This window comes from Mus caroli, chromosome 2, assembly GCF_900094665.2.
Source record: "Mus caroli chromosome 2, CAROLI_EIJ_v1.1, whole genome shotgun sequence".
NCBI lineage: Eukaryota > Metazoa > Chordata > Mammalia > Rodentia > Muridae > Mus > Mus caroli.
The window spans coordinates 47,356,202-47,376,623 of NC_034571.1; the positions used below are offsets into that span (position 1 = coordinate 47,356,202).

Below are 20,422 nucleotides of genomic sequence, written 5' to 3' on the forward strand. Positions count from 1 at the left end.
TCCTGGAACTCACTTTGTAGACCAGGCTGGCCTCGAACTCAGAAATCCGCCTGCCTCTGCCTCTCGAGTGCTGGGACTAAAGGCGTGCGCCACCACGCCCAGCTATTAAATTTTTTAAATAACAGATAATACTTTAAAATAATAATGGTCCTGATTTTGTACTTCTAGTTCTTGGCAGCTCCAGGCTGGCCTGGAATACACAGCAAAAACTTGCCTCAAAATAAATTAACATTCAAAGTTAAAAAATACATACATAAAATGCTTTGTTTATAATTATCTGGGCAGAATCAAGTATGCCAGTGTCTGTCTTTAATGCCAGTACTTAAGAGGCAGATGGATCTCTGTGAGTTCAAGGCCAACCTAGTCTACATAGTGCGTTCCAGGTCAGCCAGAGCTAGAAAATGACATTGTCTCAAAAAAAAAGCAAACAATCGCCAGGTAGTGTTTGGCGCATGCCTTTAATCTCAGCGCTTGGAAGGCACAAGGCAGGTGAATTTCTGAGTTCAAGGTCAGCCTGGTCTACAGAGTGAGTTCCAGGACAGCCAGGGCTACACAGAGAAACCCTGTCTCGGGAAACAAACAAACAAAACAAAAACAAAACAAAACAAAACAAAAGAGCAAACAATCAAAACAATTTCATATAGACCTGTTCTTGAGGAAAAAGTTCTGTAATCACCAAGACTCCAGAGGGTGAGGAAGGACAATAGAGAGTTCATGGTAAGCATAGGCTACACAGTGACACCTCGTCATAAATGTAGAGAATTCTGTATGTTTGCTCTTTTGACAAAATAGAATAGAAACATTTAACAAACTGAAATTATGGCCCATGAAGTCTGTGACTTCTGTTAGTATCATATTACCGAGACACATGCCACCAGTTTCCAACAGTTTTACTTGCCTGCTTGTTTTTAATTACTGGTAAGACAGTTTGAAATTATTTTCTAAAACTCTTTGTTAACCTCTCCCCAGAAGTGTATTTCAAGTTTGGAGTAAAATATTAGGAAAAACAGTTTGAAGAAGAGTTGTCATCCATTAAAATAATTTATGCAATTTTTTGTATAGAATTTTTTTTACTCTAAATTCTTGAAATACGGATAGATTTCAACTTTTTAAATTAGCAACAATGTTCATAATAAATAATCAAATTAAGCATGCATCCTTTTTCTTTAGCAAAAGGCATAGTGTCTCAGATAAAGATACTTAGTTCAGTGTGGTGGCAGGCATCTTTTAATTTCCTGTGCATTGGTGTTTTGTCTGTGTGTAAGTCTGTGTGTGTGAGGGTGATGGATCCTTTGGAACTGGAGCTACAGACAGTTGTGAGCTGACATGTGGGTACTGGGAATCTCCTCCTTCTCTGAAAGAGCAGCCAGTGTTCTTAACTGCTGAGCTATCTCTCCAAGCCCCAGTGGCACATTTTAATTTTCCTACTTAAAGGGCTGACACAGGAGAATCACAAGTTCTAGGCCAGCCTGGGCTATATACCAAGACCCTATGAGAAAGAAAGAAAGAAAGAAAGAAAGAAAGAAAGAAAGAAAGAAAGAAAGAAAGAAAGAAAGAAAGAAAGAAAGAAAGACAAAGACAGACAGACAGACAGACAGGGCTGGAGCGATGGCTTTGGTTAAAGCATTGGTTGATCTTTCAGAGCATGGGTATTCCTCTGAAAATCCTCCTGGCAGGGTTACAACCACCTGTAACTCTAATCCCAGCAGATTCAACACAGTTTTCCAGACTCCTCAGGCACTAGACACACATGTGGTACCCAGACAAACGTGCAGAGAAAAAACAAAACACGCATACACATATATTTAAAAATTAACTTAAAAAAGGTTTTTAGCTATCTGCTCATGCATGTCTAAATCCTTTGAGGGGACAGCAGGGTCTGGTCCACAATACCTAGGACATTTCATCAAGTTGCAGGCTTCAATGAGTGAGGAAATTAATGACCATGTAGAGGCTTTGCCTCATGAAGGAACCTAGACCAAGAGTCATTTACAAGGCGGAAATGATCTCCACTGGTGATGAGCTGATGTTGCTAGCATGTTCTGGTCCATAAACATGGAATGTAAGCTCAGTTGGTAGAGCTTGTCTAACATGCATAAAAAAACCTACTCAGGTTCCCCAGTACCTAATAAAACAAGTGTTACGCCTGTGATCCCCACGCTCAGGAAGTAAAGGCTAGCATTACAGAGCTCAAGGACTTCCTCAGCTACAAAGCCAGTTAGGGGCCAGCCTGGCACAGGAGACCCTGCTTCAAAATAAGCGAGTGAATAAAAATAGCCAATTGACTGTTGTCTTCTCTAAGCAATGGGCTTTTACCATCTAATTTAGGAGAGCTGGATCCTTAGAATCTAGAAAAGCATGAAACACAGCCAACACCATTTCCCGTCACGCTGTGGCAGAGTCGGCATTAGTTTGAGGAAAAGAAAAGAAAAAAATATGAGTTGAATCAGGACATGTTTCTGGATCTGTGTCTTATGTGCTGAGGCATTCAAGAATTCCCTGGAAACATCTCCATGGTGGCCGACGGGACAGATCAGTATACAAAAGCTTAATAGGAAGCTGGACCACTGGGTGGCTCTATCAGCAGCACTATTGGAGATAAACTCGTGACCATCGTCTGGGGAACCTCTTCACATTGTTTCTATGGAGACATCACTGCAGTCTCCAAACAGTTCACTGAAACAGTGACCCACTGGAAGGCAGGGTGTGTGTGACTTGCCGTCGCCTAAACTATGCTGGGAACAACACATGAACAAACAAGTCAGGGAAAGAGGTTAGAGGGGAGCCAGGGTTTCTCTCGGGCATGTTCAAATCTCTTTCCTTAGTGCTCTACTTGCTCGCTGAGGACTCTGTCAGATTTTCCCACAGTGTTTAAGTTTTTTACTAAATCTTCAGCTATATCATCTTAATCATATAGGCACGTCCTCCCCCTTTGTGAGCTTCCATTTTCACGGGCTTATTTTACCTTCTAAACTTCCTTCATCTACTATGGTCCTATCCAAGCAGGGTTTCTTTGTGTAGCCCTGACTATCCTGGAGCTAACTCTGTAGACCAGGCTGGCCTTGAACTCACCCCCCACCCCCCCCACCAAAAAAATCTTCCTAAAGCCAAAGGAATACCAAGACTGTATTACTTGTGATTAGTCTAGAAATACAATACGATGCTGTATTTAAAACTTTCTTTCATGCTATCAGAAACTATTTAAACTCCAGTCTTTATGTGTCCAACCTATATTCCCCTAAAATTCTCCCTCATTCTTCCCCCAACCCCCGCAAAGCTTTCTAACAATAAAAACTTAACTACCGTGGCAGCTGACCTAGAAATTTCTTTGCCAAGAACATTTATCTGATGTAATCCTCCCGCTGGGGCACAATTTCCTTTGTTCCACAAGAATGGCTAATAGTGCATTGATGAGATTCTATAATCCACAGAACAAGCAGCGGGCGTATACCACAGAGAAGCTCGGGCTGGCAGATACAAGCTCACCTACGCCGAAGCCAAGGCCGTTTGTGAATTTGAAGGTGGTCGTCTCGCAACCTACAAGCAGCTAGAGGCAGCCAGAAAAATTGGTAACTGATTTGATAATAGTTTTTCTTCTTATTCACTCTGGAGGACTTGGGGGGAAATCCCACTTTTCCATAACTCTTATTAAAATTTTTCTCTCAAGCCCTTTGGGACCGTTCTCTATGTGATGAGAATATCTGGGCTTCCCTCATTCCTTCTGCCTAAAGTCAGAAGTTCCTTGTAAGAGCATCTCATGAGGGTTGGGCACCATCCAGTGAGAATTAAGAAAATACAAGTCCTGGTGGAGATACAGGGAGTTTGGGTGAGGAGCAGACATGAAATTACCCATGAAGGAGCTTCATTAGGAGAAAGAGCCTCCCAACACCATCAGGGGCTGCAGAGAAACGTGACTGGGACTTGAGAATTGGGAGAACAAGAAGTAAGATGAGGCCTTTAAGGGAGAGAGACAAAGACAGACATGGGGAGAGCGGTCGAGGAGACTTGCTTTCAAAACCTGGAGAGGGGCTTCATTAGCATAGAGCTTCAAGTGGGAGAGCAGGTGAGATACCCAACATGTATAGTTTGACATGGGCCTGGATGGAAAAGGTCTTTGAGTCCTAGGAACAAAGGGAAGTTTCAGACTGTCATAGATTTCTAGGGCGTGCCCGGAAGCTCCACTCACGTGATTTAGCCCCGCTTAGTCCATGTGATTCCTGACACAGCATCGAGCCAAGTTCTAGCAGGACCACAGACTTACCTTGCTGCTATGAAGGGGAGGGGCTACAAAGCCACAGCACAACACACTTCTTAATTCTCTGTCCTCAAGATTTCTTAGAGAGAGACAGAGGCAGATAGAGGGTCTGTGATCTAAAAATAAACACCAAAAGAAAATAATACCTTGGTATCGTTGAAACACTGTGTGTTAATGTTACTGTAATTGAGCTGGGCATGGTGGTGCACTCCTTTAATCCCAGCACTCGGGAGGCAGAAGCAGGCAGATTTCTAAGTTTGAGGCCAGCCTGGTCTGCAAAGTGAGTTCCAGGGCTATACAGAGAAACCCTGTCTCGAAAAACAAAAAACAAAAAACAATAAAAACAAAAAACAAAACAAAACAAAATGTTACTGTAATTGGTACACCTTTAAATATTGTCCTGTCTCTCTTGGTATGTTAATGTTGGTTTCCTCTGCTATTAAAGCATGCAATTTTACAAATCAATTTACCTAGTAGTAGTGCAGGGTCTCTGACCACCACAGCCAGCAAAGTAAGGATGCAAGAGAGGCAAGAAGGTAATTTGGTTCAACAGGACTCAGTAGCTGCTGTTGGTTTAGACTTCGGGAGTCTGACCCCAAGTCATTTGCTTTAGGCGTACATCACAATTGATGACAATTAACTCAATTCTGTGTGCACAATAAAACATGACTACATGGAAATTCTTTGTAAAGTACATGTGATATTTTCCATAAAGATAGGGTCTATAGATTGACAAGTTCACAATAGGGTCTGTAGTCTCAGCCATGCAGCTAGTGTAAAGGTCACCAGGCTATTAACCACGTCTGTTCCCAGACTTCTAGGCAGAAAATAGGTTACACATCCCTCCCTTTGAAGAGACAACCCAGTGTGTTTAATATTCCCGGTTCCCCTGGTGCTTATCTGTGAGCACAAGGACATCTGAGTCTCCCACAGTCATAGAAAAGTTATAATTTAAGAAACTTTTCTCTTAGTTTTTCTTTCTTTCTTTTTTTTTTCAAAATAAGAGTCCCACTATATAGCCCAGGCTGGCCTCAAACTTGTGATCTTCATCGAGCCTCTACTAACCTCAGGCTGAGACTAAAGGTACACACCACCACACATTTGTACCACTGTGCTGTAAAATTAAAAGCAGTGAGGTGGGTTTTACAGCAGTAGAAAAAAGAAACTGGGAAGATGCTCATGCCAAGATACTCCAGCAATTTCTATCCTGAAAACTCCAGCAATGAACTATTGCTCTTATTTGGGCTGGCTTGATTTTTGCTTTTGTATATGTTGTTTCTTTGTCTGTTTGCCCATGCTGGTCTCAAATTCACTCGATAACTGAGGCTAGTGTTAAGCCACTCCTTCCTCTTCAGCCTCCCAAATCTTGGGACTCCAAATGCAGTCAGACCTAATAGCCCCAGCCTGAAACTTGATTGTAGACCAGGCTAGCCTTGAACGCAGAGCTATCCCATCTATCTCTGCCTCCCGAGTGCTGACATTAAAGGCATGGACCACCACGCCTGGCTACTACAATTTGCTTCTTATAAAAAAAAGCTAGCCACCTTCTCCCTTGTGATGCCTCATCAGAATTCCTTTTCTCATAGGCAAGTACCTGGCAGAGCCTACACAAGTTTTATACTTTATTCAAGCAAGACAAACATGCAGCAGTAAATTACCCCACAGCAGCAAAAAGGGATAGTTTCCAGGCTCTCCACTGATAAGCAGTAGCCAAGGATGTTCAAGTCCTATGGATCAAACCCAGGGCCACACCCTGCTGCACAGGCTCAGGCTTGCAGCCACCCACCAACATTCACGTCTACTTTGTGTTTATTTGCTTGCTTCTGTGACTTTTATTTGTGTATTTTTTGTTTTTGAGACAAAGTCTCGCTGGTCTCAAACTTGTGATCCTCCTGCCTCAGTTGCCTGAGTAAAGATATTATGGACATGAATACCCTGCATATTTTAAAATCAGAGATTGTTTCTAGTACCTGCCATAATATGAGCACCATGTAAATATAGCACTGAGAAACTAATGACAAGAAAGGCACCTATACATGTTTAGATGTACTTTTTGTCTGGCAGAGATTGGATTTAGGGTATCAACCATCTGAGGCCAATGCTCTGCCACTGAGCTATAGCTCATCTCAGATGCAGTTCTCTAAGGAAGCAATTTTCATTCCCATTTGGTTGGATGCACGGATGGATGGCTGAGGGTTTTCACTTAAATGCACACCCAGCTTCTCAGACAACTGCCCAAACGACCTGAAATCAATGGTCCTCATACTCCACATGACCCTCAAGTCTAATCTAACTGCATTCCCTTTTTTGTTTTCAAATAGAGCCACTAACTAGTTTAAGTCAGAATTCAAAACGTATATCCAGGCATGGTGGTTGCATGCCTGCAACCCTAGTAGCACTCGGAGTTCAAAGTCAGCCTTAGCAAAAACGGAGTTTAAGGCCAGCCTGGATGACAGGAAATCATGTCTCAAGAAAAAAATGGTGAGCCAGGCATGGTGGTTTAATCCCAGAACACAGGAGGCAGAGGCAGATGGATCTCTGTGAATTCAAGGCCAGCCTGGTCTACAAATCAAGTTCCAGGACAGCCAGGAATATTCAGAGAAACCCTGGTCTTGAAAACAAAACAACGCAGAAAAAAATAAAAGATATGTTTTATTTGTATTTAGACTTCGGTTTAGTGTTGTGTTGGTAGTGCTAGGGTATTAACCTAACGCCCAAGGCTTGATACTCCACCTCACAATGTAGCCAAGTCTGACCGTGATCTTAAAATCCTTCTACCTCAGCTTCCAGAGTGCTACAATTGCAGAGTTCTCCTATTTCTCAAGGGTTTGGCCCCTTGAGAAACTTACAGTAGGAAGTGGTAGTCTTTTCCTACTAAATGAATCCCTAAACTTCTCTTCCTCTTTCAGGATTCCATGTCTGTGCTGCTGGATGGATGGCCAAGGGTAGAGTCGGATACCCCATTGTGAAACCTGGGCCCAACTGTGGATTTGGGAAAACGGGTATCATTGATTATGGAGTCCGGCTCAACAGGAGTGAGCGGTGGGATGCCTATTGCTACAACCCACATGGTTTGTTCTTTAACATGATAATTCTGTGCCTGCAAAAGTAGTCACGTGAACAACAGCCGCAAGGCTGTTACCTACCAAGAGATTACGAAAGAAAACAGCTTTTCCATCTAAAAATGAGTAAATGTGGTGATGGTGATGATAATATTATGCCCACCATTCATAGGTCCTTTCTTGCTGTTCAGGGACCTGAACTGTGTTCCCTCCTTCATATTCCCACTAAAGACGGAGAATTATTCTTTGATTATGTTCTTAGGGTTAAAAAGCAGACTCTTCTTTTCAGATATATTCTCCCAGACAACATAACAATGTTATTTATCACATCACAGAGACTTTCTGGCATTTGCTAGCACACTGATGTGATGAAGTGTTGGATCTACCTTATACGAAATTCCACATCATAGTAAGAGGGTGATAGCCACAGTCTAGGCTCCTGTCTCAGTCTTGCTTAATAGTACTGACTATCACAAAGCAGCCTTGCATGTTCATAAGTAACATGTAGCACAAATTGGATTCCAAGTAGAATTTTGCTTAGAGTTGGACACTACATGTTATGATGCAGTGAGTGGGTATTTTTGGCAGGGCCAAGCCAAGGTGTACCCCTGAGAAATCACATCATGCAACAGATCTGATGTAAAAGAGGTTTGTTGGAGGAAGGAAGGAGAGTGAGGACCTGGGGAAAGGATAAAGGCAGACAAGTGGACATGTCTCCTTTCTTTCTTCCCTCCCTCCCTCTTTCTCCAGGGTATCACTGTGTATCCCTGGCTGGCCTTGAATTCACTATATAGACTACTATACTGGCTTCAAACTCAGAGGTTCGCCTACCTCTGTTTCTAGAGTGCATGACCATTGTCAATATGTACGAATGTTCTCTTTACCCATTAAAGTAATAGCCAGGCCTGGTTGTACAGGCCTATAATCCAGCAAGATATAGGTAGGAAGATCAAGGCTCAAGAACTGTGTTGGCTACATAGCAAGTTCAAGGCTAGCTTGGATTATATGAGACCTTGTCTTTAAAAGGCATATAACAATATTAATAGCTACTTATTGAATGTATTCTTGCTTGACCTGGTAACACATGACTGAATCCTAGCATTCCATGGACTGAGGCAAGAAATTGAGTCTTTAAGGCTAATCTGAGCTACAAATAAATTTTCCATTTTTTAAAAAAAGAGCATTTTTAGAAAAAGTTTTTAAGTTGGAGAGATAACACAGCCATTTTAGTGCTTGCTTTGCAAGCATGAAGACCTGAATTCAAAATCCAGAATAAACTTTCTGTTATTGATGATGACAAGGTTTCTGTTTTTTGAAACAGAGTCTTTTTACACAACAATGACTTATTGGAATTTCCTATGTAGACAGCTTGGCCTTGAACTCACAGAAATTTGCCTCTTGGGTGCTGAGATGAAACTTCCAGAACTCATGCTAACAAACAATAGCCAGGCATGGTTACACACACACACACACACACACACACACACACAGAGAGAGAGAGAGAGAGAGAATAAAAATTTTAAGTTTAAAGAAAATTTAGAAATAATTACCAGCTACAAGTTTATACAAAGTATTATAGATCATTATTGTGATTTCTTTAGTATTGCATATAAAAATAATACATGAGGTCTAAGTGAACTTTCTTTTCCTATTCCAGCAAAGGAGTGTGGTGGTGTCTTCACAGATCCGAAGCGAATTTTTAAATCCCCGGGCTTCCCAAATGAGTACGATGACAACCAGGTCTGCTACTGGCACATTCGGCTCAAGTACGGTCAGCGAATTCACCTGAGCTTTTTGGACTTTGACCTTGAACATGATCCAGGCTGCTTGGCTGACTATGTAGAAATCTATGACAGTTATGATGACGTCCACGGCTTTGTAGGAAGGTAGGAGCTGGTTCCCCACCCAGCGTGGTCAGAGAACTTCCGGTATTGACCTGACACTCCTTTAGCTTTCCCTCCACTGTTCCTGTGAAAATTGTTCATTATCAGTATTTCTATTCTCTCCAGCGGAAAGTAATCCTTTTCCCTTCTCCTCCCCTTTCTTCTCCGCCTCCCTCTCCTCTCATTTCTCCACTTCTTCCTCCCCAACTTTCCTCTCCTCTTTATTTTTTTAAGATTTATTTATTTTTTTATGTATATGAGTACACTGTAGCTGTCAGACACACCAGAAGAGGGCATAGGATCCCATTACATGTGGTTGCTAGGAATTGAACTCAGAACCTCTGGAAGAGCAGTCAATGTTCTTAACCCCTGAGCCATGTCTCCAGTCCCCTCCTGTCCTTTTCTTTGTCTGCAGACCTGGGACTGCAGGCTGGCCTTAAGCTCATTATGTAGTTCAGGCAGGCCTTGAACTCATGATCCTCCTGCCTCCACCTCCAAAGTGCTGGGTATACAGGCATACTTCTTCACACCTGGCTTTCATATAACATGCCAAGAAAAGATTTTTTTCTTAGCAAGCTGTATGTACCTATACTAATTATAAAAGCACTGACAGCTGCCATTGATTGTTGTTATAAAACCTCATTGTTAGTTATTCAAACCCTCACATGACTAAAGATGCGGGGAATGGGATGTCTGTTAAAATGTTCAAGTCAGGGCTGGTGAGAAGGCTGGTGTTCTTACTCACTTCCGAAGGTCCAGAGTTCGAATCCCAGCAACCACATTGTGGGTGGCTCACAACCATCCGTAACAAGATCTGGCGCCCTCTTCTGGAGTGTCTGAAGACAGCTACAGTGTACTTACATAGTAAATAAATAAATCTTAAAAAAAAAATGTTCAAGTCTGTCTCTCCCTCCCTCGCTCTCATTTTGGTTACAGGCTAAGTCTTCTGTAGCCCAGGCTAGCCTCAAACTCACTTTGTAACTGAGAATGACCTTGTGCTTGATTCTGCTGCCCCAACTCCATGTTTAAAAAAAAAAATGAAGAAATTAAAGATAGCCAGGCAGTGGTGATGCATGCTTTCAGTCCTAGCACTCTGGTAGTGCTAGGTAGGCAGATCTCTGACTTTGAGGCCAGTCTGATCTACAGAATGAGTTCCAGAACAGCCAGGGTACACCGAGTAACCCTGTCTCAAAGAATCAAAAAAGAAAAAATAAATAAAATTAAAATGATTCATTGGGAAGCAGAAGCAAAGAGGCAAGCAGTTCTCTGGTCTACATAGTGAGTGAGTTGCAGGTCAGTCAGGGCTAAATGAGTGGGACCCCTTCTGAAAAATAAGTTTCTTGTAATTAGAGAAAAGTGAGCCATTATTTGTGGGGAATAAAGTGTTTAGTTATAAATATGAGCCAAAACAATAGCAGTGTGCTTCTTTGTATGTGTGACCACTCTTTTCTAAAAATTCCCTTTCAGATACTGTGGTGATGAACTTCCAGAAGACATCATTAGCACAGGTAATACCCAAGTCACTGCAAAATTTCCATTTGTTTTTCCACGCAGTGTCCTCCAAGTTATTACCATTCATTTGCCCTTTACACTTGAGAGAACTGAAACTCGAGACAGTTCATTAGCTTGCAATAGTGTCAGTTTTTATTGTTAAGACTTTGGCCAACTCTGTGATCAAAATGATGTGTGTGGACAGCTCTCGTTGGCAGGCAACAGCTTGAATCCACCAGTCCCTAAGAACTGCTGTTGGCACAAGGGTCCAGAGTGGTAATAACTGTGTAAAGACTGGCAATGCACTCAGTAGTGGAGTCCTTGCTTTGCATATGCAGTGGCCTTGGGTTTGACTCCCAGCACAGATGACGATCTTGATGATAATAATAATAATAATGACAGAAAATAACCATCCATAAAAGACTGGAATGATTTATCAAGTAAACTTGATACAACACTCATTGTAGTAAACAAAAGCATTCTTAGTATCACATTTCTTTTCCAGTATAGCATCCCTTACAGCTCTAGAGATACCTTCAGCAACCATTGCATAAGAAAAGAGAAGTTGTTGAAATGTAAATGAAGAAAATATCTAATAAAAAATTGGGGAGAAAAAAAAAAGAAAGAAAGAAAAGAGAAGTTGTTAAGCCAGGCAGTTATGGCTTTGATTCCAGCTCTCAGGAGGCAAATCAGACCAGCCTGGTCTACAGATTGAGTTTCCAGACAGCTAAGGCTACACAGAGAAACCCTGTCTGGGATAAAACAAAACAGAACCCCAAAACAACAACAACAACACAGAAAAAGGAAGTGCTGGAGGCTAAGCCATGATTAAAAAGGTTTCAAAGGTTTTTTGTTTGGCCACTACAGGATTCTTTTTGAATGCTAATTTATTCAGTAAATCTCAAAATGCTAGAAATACCAGGCAATGCTTGTTGAATCTCACTTTTACACACATACACACACACAGACCCCGAAGTTATTTCATATACCATGTTCTAAGAAATAATACCCTAAAAAGATGCCCCTGGTAACCTAAACTAATCACAGTAGGCAACGCTCCTCTTTAAGTTACCCTAAACTGCTTTTTTTCTTCTTTTTTTAATTTTTAGCTAAAACAGTCGTTTTCTCGGACATCTTTGTTTTCTTTCTCTTTCCAGCGCCAGCACTTGGCATTCTGATAGCTTCTGTTTTCTCTCCAAGTCATAAAATTATCACAGTGCTTCACACCTAAGAACAGCACAGCTCAGGGCCCAGCAAAGGCAGTGCCAAGTCCTTCTCAGTGCCTGCCCCACCCAGTCTTGCCACGGAGTTCTGAGGTGTCATTTTTACAAGCTTCGAGGCCCTCTACTCTGTCCTTGAATGATTACTGTTGAAAGCTTATTAATTTGCTATTGCTGCAATCCCGGGAAACCCACTATAAATAAACCTCTTATCTCTCTTTTCTCCAGAGCACACTCTATGTTAACAGAACATCTGAATGAGATTGGCTTTAGGACTTTACTAGGGAGTTGGGGCCTGAAGGTTTTTCTTCAAAAACCAGCAGCAGAGCTGGGTGTGGATGCAGAGGCAGGAGGACCATGCAGGGATTTAAGGCTAGCCTAGGCTACATACAGTCTCAGGGCTACCACCTACAAAGTTTGAAACAGGGTCCCAACTAAGATTGGATTTCAGTTCTATGTAGCTGAAAAATCAAAACCAAAATCCTGATCCTCCAGTCTCAGTCTGAATAATTCAAGCCATGCCTAGCCAACCAGGGCTTCTTTTACAGTACAAGTAATATATATCATATTAGAGTTAGCCTCAGCCAGACATACCAACTCTGTCTTTGGCAAAGGTCACCTAGTCTCTTGACTCAAGGTCATATCTGTAATAACATGTCATACATATGCTTGTTTCTTTTTAATTTAATTATGGATTGAGGATCTAAGTTAAGAAAGGCTTCCACGGCTACCAAGATGGTTCAGAGGTTAAGAGGACTTGTTCTTGCAGAGTCCCAGCTTCAGTTCCCAGCACTCACACGGTGGCCAACCAACATCCCTAAGTCCAGTCCCAGAGGCTCTGATGCCCTCTTCTGACTTTGAAGAGACCAGACTTTTATGTGCTGCACACATATACATACATGCAAACAAAGCACCCATGCATGTTATATAATGGAAGTAAATATAAAAATAAGACAACAATTTTTAAAAGATGCCTCTGCAGGTAAAAGTGGAAAGGAAGATTCACCTCCACAAAGTTGACCTCTGGCCTCATGTGCACACTATGGCAAGCTCTCACACGCACAAATGTCAACAACACATCCATACACACAATAATAATGTTCTATTAAATCGTTCCCACTAAAATAGTCCTGTGTACTATTTTGGCACTTTCTGGCCAACATGCTAAGGTGCATTTTAAGTCCACAATAGGAAGTAGGCCTCTAGGTTTATTTCTTGGCTTTCTTTTTTTAAAATATGTATATTAGCTTATTGATCAATTTACTATTATTATTATCATTTCATTACCATTATCATTTTGTTATATACACACTCTCACTCTATAACCCTAGCTGGTCAGGAAATCACTATATAGATCAGGTTAGCCTTTAACTCACAGACTGGTAGAGGCCACCACACATGGCCTTAAGCTTGCTCCTTAACAATGGAAAATTTGCTGCTCCCCATCAATTAGAAAATAGCCCATCCACACCTCAAGTTCTTATAATTCTGTGGATCAGTCCATAAGAATAATTGCTTTAATTGTTTAATGCTATGGATCAAATCCAGAATCTCAACATGCTAGGCAGGCACCGCATCTTAAAATTGTGCTTATTTCACTTCATTTGGAGAGGCAGAAAAGTACAGGAGAGCCAAGCCCTGGAGAATCTTTTAAAACAGAAAAGACTTCTCCCACATGAGACAAGAGGCCCAAAGTTAAATATAAAACTCCCTCCCGGCTCCTCTGTACAGGGTAGCTACAGACACTAACGGCGAGAATGCATGTCTGCACTCCGTGATGTCCTTCTGTTCATCCTTATCTGTTCTCCTGTGAGATGAGACATCATTGAATTGTGGAACAAATCCCTGTGGAGTAACCTCCCTGTTCTTTTGTGTGCCTCCCCACACAGGAAATGTCATGACCTTGAAGTTTCTGAGTGATGCATCCGTCACAGCTGGAGGCTTCCAGATTAAATACGTCACAGTGGATCCTGCATCTAAATCCAGTCAAGCCAAAAATACAAGTACTCCTGGAAATAAGAAGTTCTTACCTGGAAGGTTTAGCCATCTATAAAAAAATTCTTAAAAAAATGTTCAAAACATCCAGTACAATATTTATATTTGTTTTTGTTGTTTTTTGTTTTGGTTTTTCGAGACAAGGTTTCTCTGTATAACCTTGGCAGTCCTGGAACTCACTTTGAAGACCAGGCTGGCCTCGAACTCAGAAATCCGCCTGCCTCTGCCTACCAAGTGCTGGGATTAAAGGCGTCCACCACCACCTCCCGGCTTCAATATTTATATCTGTAGCTCTTGGACCTCGTTTGTTCTCTTTTGTATTTTTATTATTAACATGTATTTATTATTTTTCCAAATGTGAAAGCCATATGTAATTATGGGGAAAGTTGACAAATACAGAGAACTTCAAATGAGTTTTTTTTAAATAAAATCTCATAATTGTACTACACAGAAATAACTAATGTTAAAGTTTTTTGATGTTTGTCTTTCATTCATTTTTCTACTTGTAGTATATGTACATATGTAACTATGATTTGCGTTTGAATTTTGGCATTCTGCCTTATGTATAGTTTTGTAACCTGATATTTTTAACCTTGACATTGTATAGCTCAAGCACTTCCCAAGATCTCTGAGTTTTCTACAAAATGGGACTTTGAGTAGTTGTAAATATGATTGTTCCCTGCTTTATTTAAGCTAAATTTATATTAGGATTTAAGATTGTTTTCATAAATATTGCTGTAATAAATACTCTTGGACATAAACATTTTGTAGTTCTTTAATTTTAAAGGGACATAAGCCTAGATGTAGAAATGCAAATCAGAGACTAATTAAAATAGAATCTTCCTTCCTTCCTTCCTTCCTTCCTTCCTTCCTTCCTTCCTTCCTTCCTTCCCTCCTTTTCCCAAGACAGGGTTTCTCTAACAGCTCTGACTGTCCTAGAACTCATTTTGTAGTCCAGACTATCCTTGAACTCAGAGATTTTCCCTGCCTCTGCCTCCCAATACACCATCACTGCTTGGTGAATCTTTCTTTTATAAAAGTTTGAATGTGTATTCTCTCTCTCTCTCTCTCTCTCTCTCTCTCTCTCTCTCTCTCTCTCTGTGTGTGTGTGTGTGTGTGTGTGTGTGTGTGTGTGTGTGTGAAAGTCAGAAGAGGCTATCAGACCCCTTTGAACTATAGGTCCAGAACTCTTCCCTTTTTGAATAGCAAGGAAAGGACACAAGAATGCACTTTGGTTGGTAATTTGGCTTTTATCTCTCAGCGGATTCCTTGGAGGGTCAGACAAACAACACAGTCAGTATGAATAACTCCACATGGCTCCGTCTATTGGTCCAAGTACAGGAGCTCAAGCTGCAACAGCCTCCTGTGAGTCTCATTTAACAGAATGAGCATGCCCACTAAGAGATTAGATATTCCAGAACTGGAGAGGCAGTTCAGCAAGTTAAAGGCATATACTCCTCTTACAGAGTACCTCTGTCAGATGGGTCACAGTCACATGTAACTCCAGTTCCAGGGGATCCAGTGTCTCTGTAGGCACTCACATTTATGTGCCTATGTCTACATATAGACATATACATAATTTAAAATAATAAATATTTTTAAAGTGATTAGGAGCAGGAAATATGGTTCAATGGTTAAGAGCACTGGTTGTTCTTCCAAAGGACCTGGATTCAATTTCCAGCAATCACATGGCAGCCCACAGTCATCTGCAACTCTAGTTCCCGAGGATCTGATGTCCTCCTCTGGTCTTTGAGAACACAAGGCAGGCATTCACAAGGTGCACAGACAGCAGCAGGGATGAAAAACAAACAAAGAACACTTAAACAAACTAAAAGCTGGGCACCATGTTGCACATGCCTTTAATCCCAGCACTTGGGAGGCAGAGGCAGGTGGAGAAAAGATGATTTCTGAGTTTGAGGCCAATCTGCTCTACAGAGAAAGTTCAAGGACAGCCAGGACTACACAGAGAAACTGTGACTCAAAAGTCCCAACCAACCAACCAAACCAAAATACAACCAAAGAACAATACATTTAAAAAATAATATTCTTAGGAAGAAATATAACTCTAGTTCCAGGATGCTTGATTTACAGACATACATGGGAACAAAACACTCACATGAACAAAATAAAAGATTTTTTTAAATTTTATTTTAAAGAGGGCTGTTGAGATTGGTCAGTGGTTGAGAGGACCCAGTTCAATTCCCAGCACTCCTATGGCATTTTCAGATCTCTTCATCACTCCAGTTCCAAGATGTATATGATACACAGATATACATGTGAGCAAAACTCTTAAATACAAATCAAACAAAATAAATTTAAAAACAGTTCTAAAGCTGGACATGGTTGTGCATACCTTTAATCCCAGTACTCTGTGGGCAGAGAGGCAAAAGGATCTCTGTGAGTTTGAGGCCACCCTGGTCTACAGAGTATGTACCAGGACAACTAGGCTACAATGAAGTTGACTATCTCCTTCCCAGCTGCCATCTGTGTGCATGGCCACAGAAGTAGCTGCTGAAGCTCTGGGTGAGGAGTGGAAGGGTGTGAGGTCTTAACCCGTGGTGGGAATGACAAACAAGGTCTTCCCCCGAAGCAAAGTATCCTGACCCACAGTACATCTGATGTTGAGTAAGGACATTCTTGTTATACACCAAGAGAGAAGGATCACAAGTCTATTGGAGGATGCAGAGGCCATTCTGAGTTTTTCCAAACTTGGTTATTGTGAAAAATAAGAGGAAGATCACTACATTGCTGACAGATGTCCATGTGGAAAAAAGGCAACCCAGCCTCTGGGTTAGAGAATTTTAGGGTATCGGGTAGGGTATGCCAGTCAGGAGTGCCCTGTAGCAGGTAGGGAGAACCTGGTAGCCAGGCCCACTTTGATATGTTAATGGTCACCTCAGTTAGCCATTTGACCCAGATTTGAGACCAAACAGCTTCAACCTCAGAACTGGACAAAGAAGTTGATTGAGAATCTGGTAGAGAAGTAAAAGTAGGTAAAGCTTTTGAACAAGCCAGGCACTTATCTTCTGCCAGGACTGTTTCCAAGGGTGAAGGGGCATCCATTGCACAACTAAAGAAATGTATGAGTCTGGTGTGGTGGCGCACGCCTTTATTTCCAGCACTTGGGAGGCAGAGGCAGGCGGATTTCTGAGTTAGAGGCCAGCCTGGTCTACAAAGTGAGTTCCAGGACCACCAGGGCTATACAGAGAAACCCTGTCTTGAAAAACAAAAAAACAAAAAACAAACAAACAAAAAAGAAATGTATGGAAAAAGAAACCCAAGAAGGCATGTAAGATATTCACGATGAGGAATGTGAGGTTAAAATCGGCAGCAGTTTAATTGGTAAAATGCTTACCTAGTAGTATACAAGAGGCCCCAGGTTCAAGTCCCAGCACATCACTCATCTAACCTGAGATGAATGATACCCATCTCAATAATATATAAAGAAATAATATGAAAATGGCTCTCAGCATGGAGTACTCACTCATGCTATAGGGAGAATAGCAGGCCCGGGAAAGCTTCCCTGAGGAGCTACTAGCTCTGTTGCCTTCCCATCATGTTCAGCCTAGGCGGGAAGCTATTCTCAATGTATTTACATCACAGGAGAATTTACCTTCAAATTTTTGTATAACTTTCTGTAAATGGTTAAAGCTTACCTAAAGAGATGGAATTTGGAGATTATATTCATATCTATCTGTGTTTGACTTCTATATAAAAATGGTGTGGTTATTTTTGTTTAAATGTTGTCTAGTGTCCTTAATCTCCAAATAAATTGGTTTGGTTTCTGTTCTGTTGAGGCAGTGTCTCTGGTAGCACAGGTTTGCCTCAAGCTTACTTTACAGCCAAGGATAACTTTCAACTCTTGATATTTCTGCTCAGCCTTCTAAATACTGAAAGTACAGGATTGTACCACCATGCTTGAAAAACCAAGCTGGATACTAAACACAGGGTGTTGCGCATGCTAGGCAGGTAGACTATTTGCTCACAACTTCCTTCAGAGTTCCTCAGTAAAGGATTCATTTGCCTCTTGATCAAAACACCATGTAATGAGTAGAAAGGGCAGAAGTAATGTTAATACCCTTTCTTCATCACTAGTGCCAGAGACATCTTCATTATTGGTGTTCTGTATATCTAATTTAACATCCTGTTTGGGTATGCTTTGAAAAGCTTGAGTTCTTTGATGTGCTTGCATACATTCTATACTATTAGAGCTTGAAGCTGTAGAGGATTAGTTGGCAATTGGTGAGATGGTGAATTTTAAGCCCTCTGACACTGTCATTGAACATGCCCATCTTTCCTCAGTTTAAGAAAATATGCTTGGGGGCTGGTGAGATGGCTCAGTGGGTAAGAGCACCCGACTGCTCTTCCGGAGGTCCAGAGTTCAAATCCCAGCAACCACATGGTGGCTCACAACCATCCGTAACGAGATCTGGCGCCCTCTTCTGGAGTGTCTGAAGACAGCTACAGTGTACTTACATATAATAAATAAATAAATCTTTAAAAAAAAAAAAAAGAAAAAGAAAAAGAAAATATGCTTGAATGTCACTAAAAGCCATCTATGTATTAACCTATATTTGAAGGCCAAAAGTTTGCCAGTTGTCCACAATTTCCTGAAGATCTCTCTAGTGGAATTTGTAACATTTGAAAGTGTTAACAAACAAATAATAATTAAGTAAAATTAGAGGCAAAAAAGGGTATTAGAATACTGTGGTGGGGCTGGAGAGATGGCTCAGAGGTTGAGAGCACTGACTGCTCTACCAGAGGTCCTGAGTTCAATTCCCAGTAACCATGTGGTGGCTCACAACCATATGTAATGAGATCTGATGCCCTCTTCTGGGGTGTCTGAAGACAGCAACAGTGTACTCACAAATAATAAATAAATCTTTTTTTTTTTTTTTAAAGAATACTGTGGTGGTTTGAATAGGTATGGCAACCATAGCCTCATGTGTTTGAATGCCTAGCCCATAGGGAATGGCACTTTTAGGAGGTGTGGCTTTGCTGGAGTAGATTTGGCCTTGTTGGAGGAAGTGTGTTACTATGGAGGTGGGCTTTGAGGTCATATATGCAGTGAACACAGTTGAACACAGTTTCCTTTTGCTGTCTATGGATCAAGATGTAGAAGTCTCAGCTACCACTCTAGCACCATATCTGCCTGCATATTTCTATTCTTCCTACCATGACAGTATGCCTCTGAACTGTAAACCAGACCAATTAAATGTCTTCCTTTATAAGAATAACATTGACCATTGTATCTCTTTACAGCAATAAAACTCTAACTAAAACAAATACATAGCAATGAAATCCAAAGGATCATGAGGAACTATTTTTAGAATTTATATTGTGAGAAATTTAGAAGAAATGGATAAATGTCTAGACACGTATGGCCTACCTAAATGGATCCAAGAAGATATAAATAGCCTAAATCAGTAGCGAACAATGGGATTGATGTAGTACAAGTTTTCCAGCAACCCTACTGGGAGGTCAGGGCGGAGGAAGCAGGCTGAACAAGCAAGCCAGGGGGAGCAAGACAGTAAGCAGCATCCCTCCATGGTCTGTGCAAGACAGTAAGCAACATCCCTCCATGGTCTGTGCTCCAGTTCCTGCATCCAGTTCCTGACTGGGGTTCCATACTTAGTTTCCCTCAATGATGCGCCTGAAAGCCAAATAACTCCTTTTCTTCTCCAAGCTGGTTTTGGTCATAGTGTTTATCAGAGCAACAGAAAAGAAATTAGAATGTGAGCTACATCATTACTGTGATGTATCTGAAGACATCTATGTCAACGTACAGTACTGATACCTGCACACTCATATTGATCATGGCACTATCACAATAATGAAGTGATAGGACCACTGTAAGTGCCCATGAATGAATAAAAATATAATGTGGTGTGTGGTAGTTTAATTGAATATGGTCCCCAAGGCTCACAGGGAATGGCACTATGAAGAGGTCAGGCCTTCTTGATGTAGGTGTGGCTTTGCTAGAAGAAGTATGTCCTGGGGGAGGGCTTTGAGGTTTCAGATGCTCAAGCCATGTCCAGTGTCATTTTCTCTTTCTGCTGCCTTCAGATTCTGATGTAGAACTCTCAGCTCCTTTTCCAACACCATGATTGCCTGGATGCCACCATGCTTCCCACCATGACGACAATGGACTGAACCTCTGAACTGTAAGCCAACTCCCAGTTAAAGGTTTTCCTTTATATGAGTTGCTGTGGTCAGGGTTAGGGTTAGGGTTAGGGTTAAGGAGAAGGGGAAGACCACATAGCAGGAGAGAGATCCAACCTTCAGGAATGGATCAGTGCGACATTTAAGCTGTTGACAAGTACGTATCTTATGGATTCTGTAGGACCTGTAACAGGCACATATAAGTCGTCTTCCTAAAGCTTGTAAGAATTTTTTAGTTTATAAAAGAGATAAAAGTTTTAGAAAAGCCGGGCGGTGGTGGCGCACGCCTTTAATCCCAGCACTTGGGAGGCAGAGGCAGGCGGATTTCTGAGTTCGAGGCCAGCCTGGTCTACA

The 20,422-nt window shown here is 41.4% G+C and overlaps 1 protein-coding gene across 1 annotated transcript in view; it reads left to right on the forward strand.

Moving 5' to 3' along the window:
• Positions 1–14,661, forward strand: part of Tnfaip6 (TNF alpha induced protein 6) — a 17,164-nt gene extending 2,503 nt beyond the window's left edge. Inside the window, exons 2-6 of the mRNA XM_021156824.1 lie at positions 3,432–3,569; positions 7,165–7,326; positions 8,975–9,203; positions 10,668–10,708; positions 13,801–14,661. Of these exons, the coding sequence (XP_021012483.1) occupies positions 3,432–3,569; positions 7,165–7,326; positions 8,975–9,203; positions 10,668–10,708; positions 13,801–13,964 (734 nt within the window). The 3' untranslated portion in view covers positions 13,965–14,661. The remainder of the gene's footprint in view (positions 1–3,431; positions 3,570–7,164; positions 7,327–8,974; positions 9,204–10,667; positions 10,709–13,800) is intronic.
• The last annotated feature ends 5,761 nt before the right edge of the window (positions 14,662–20,422 follow it).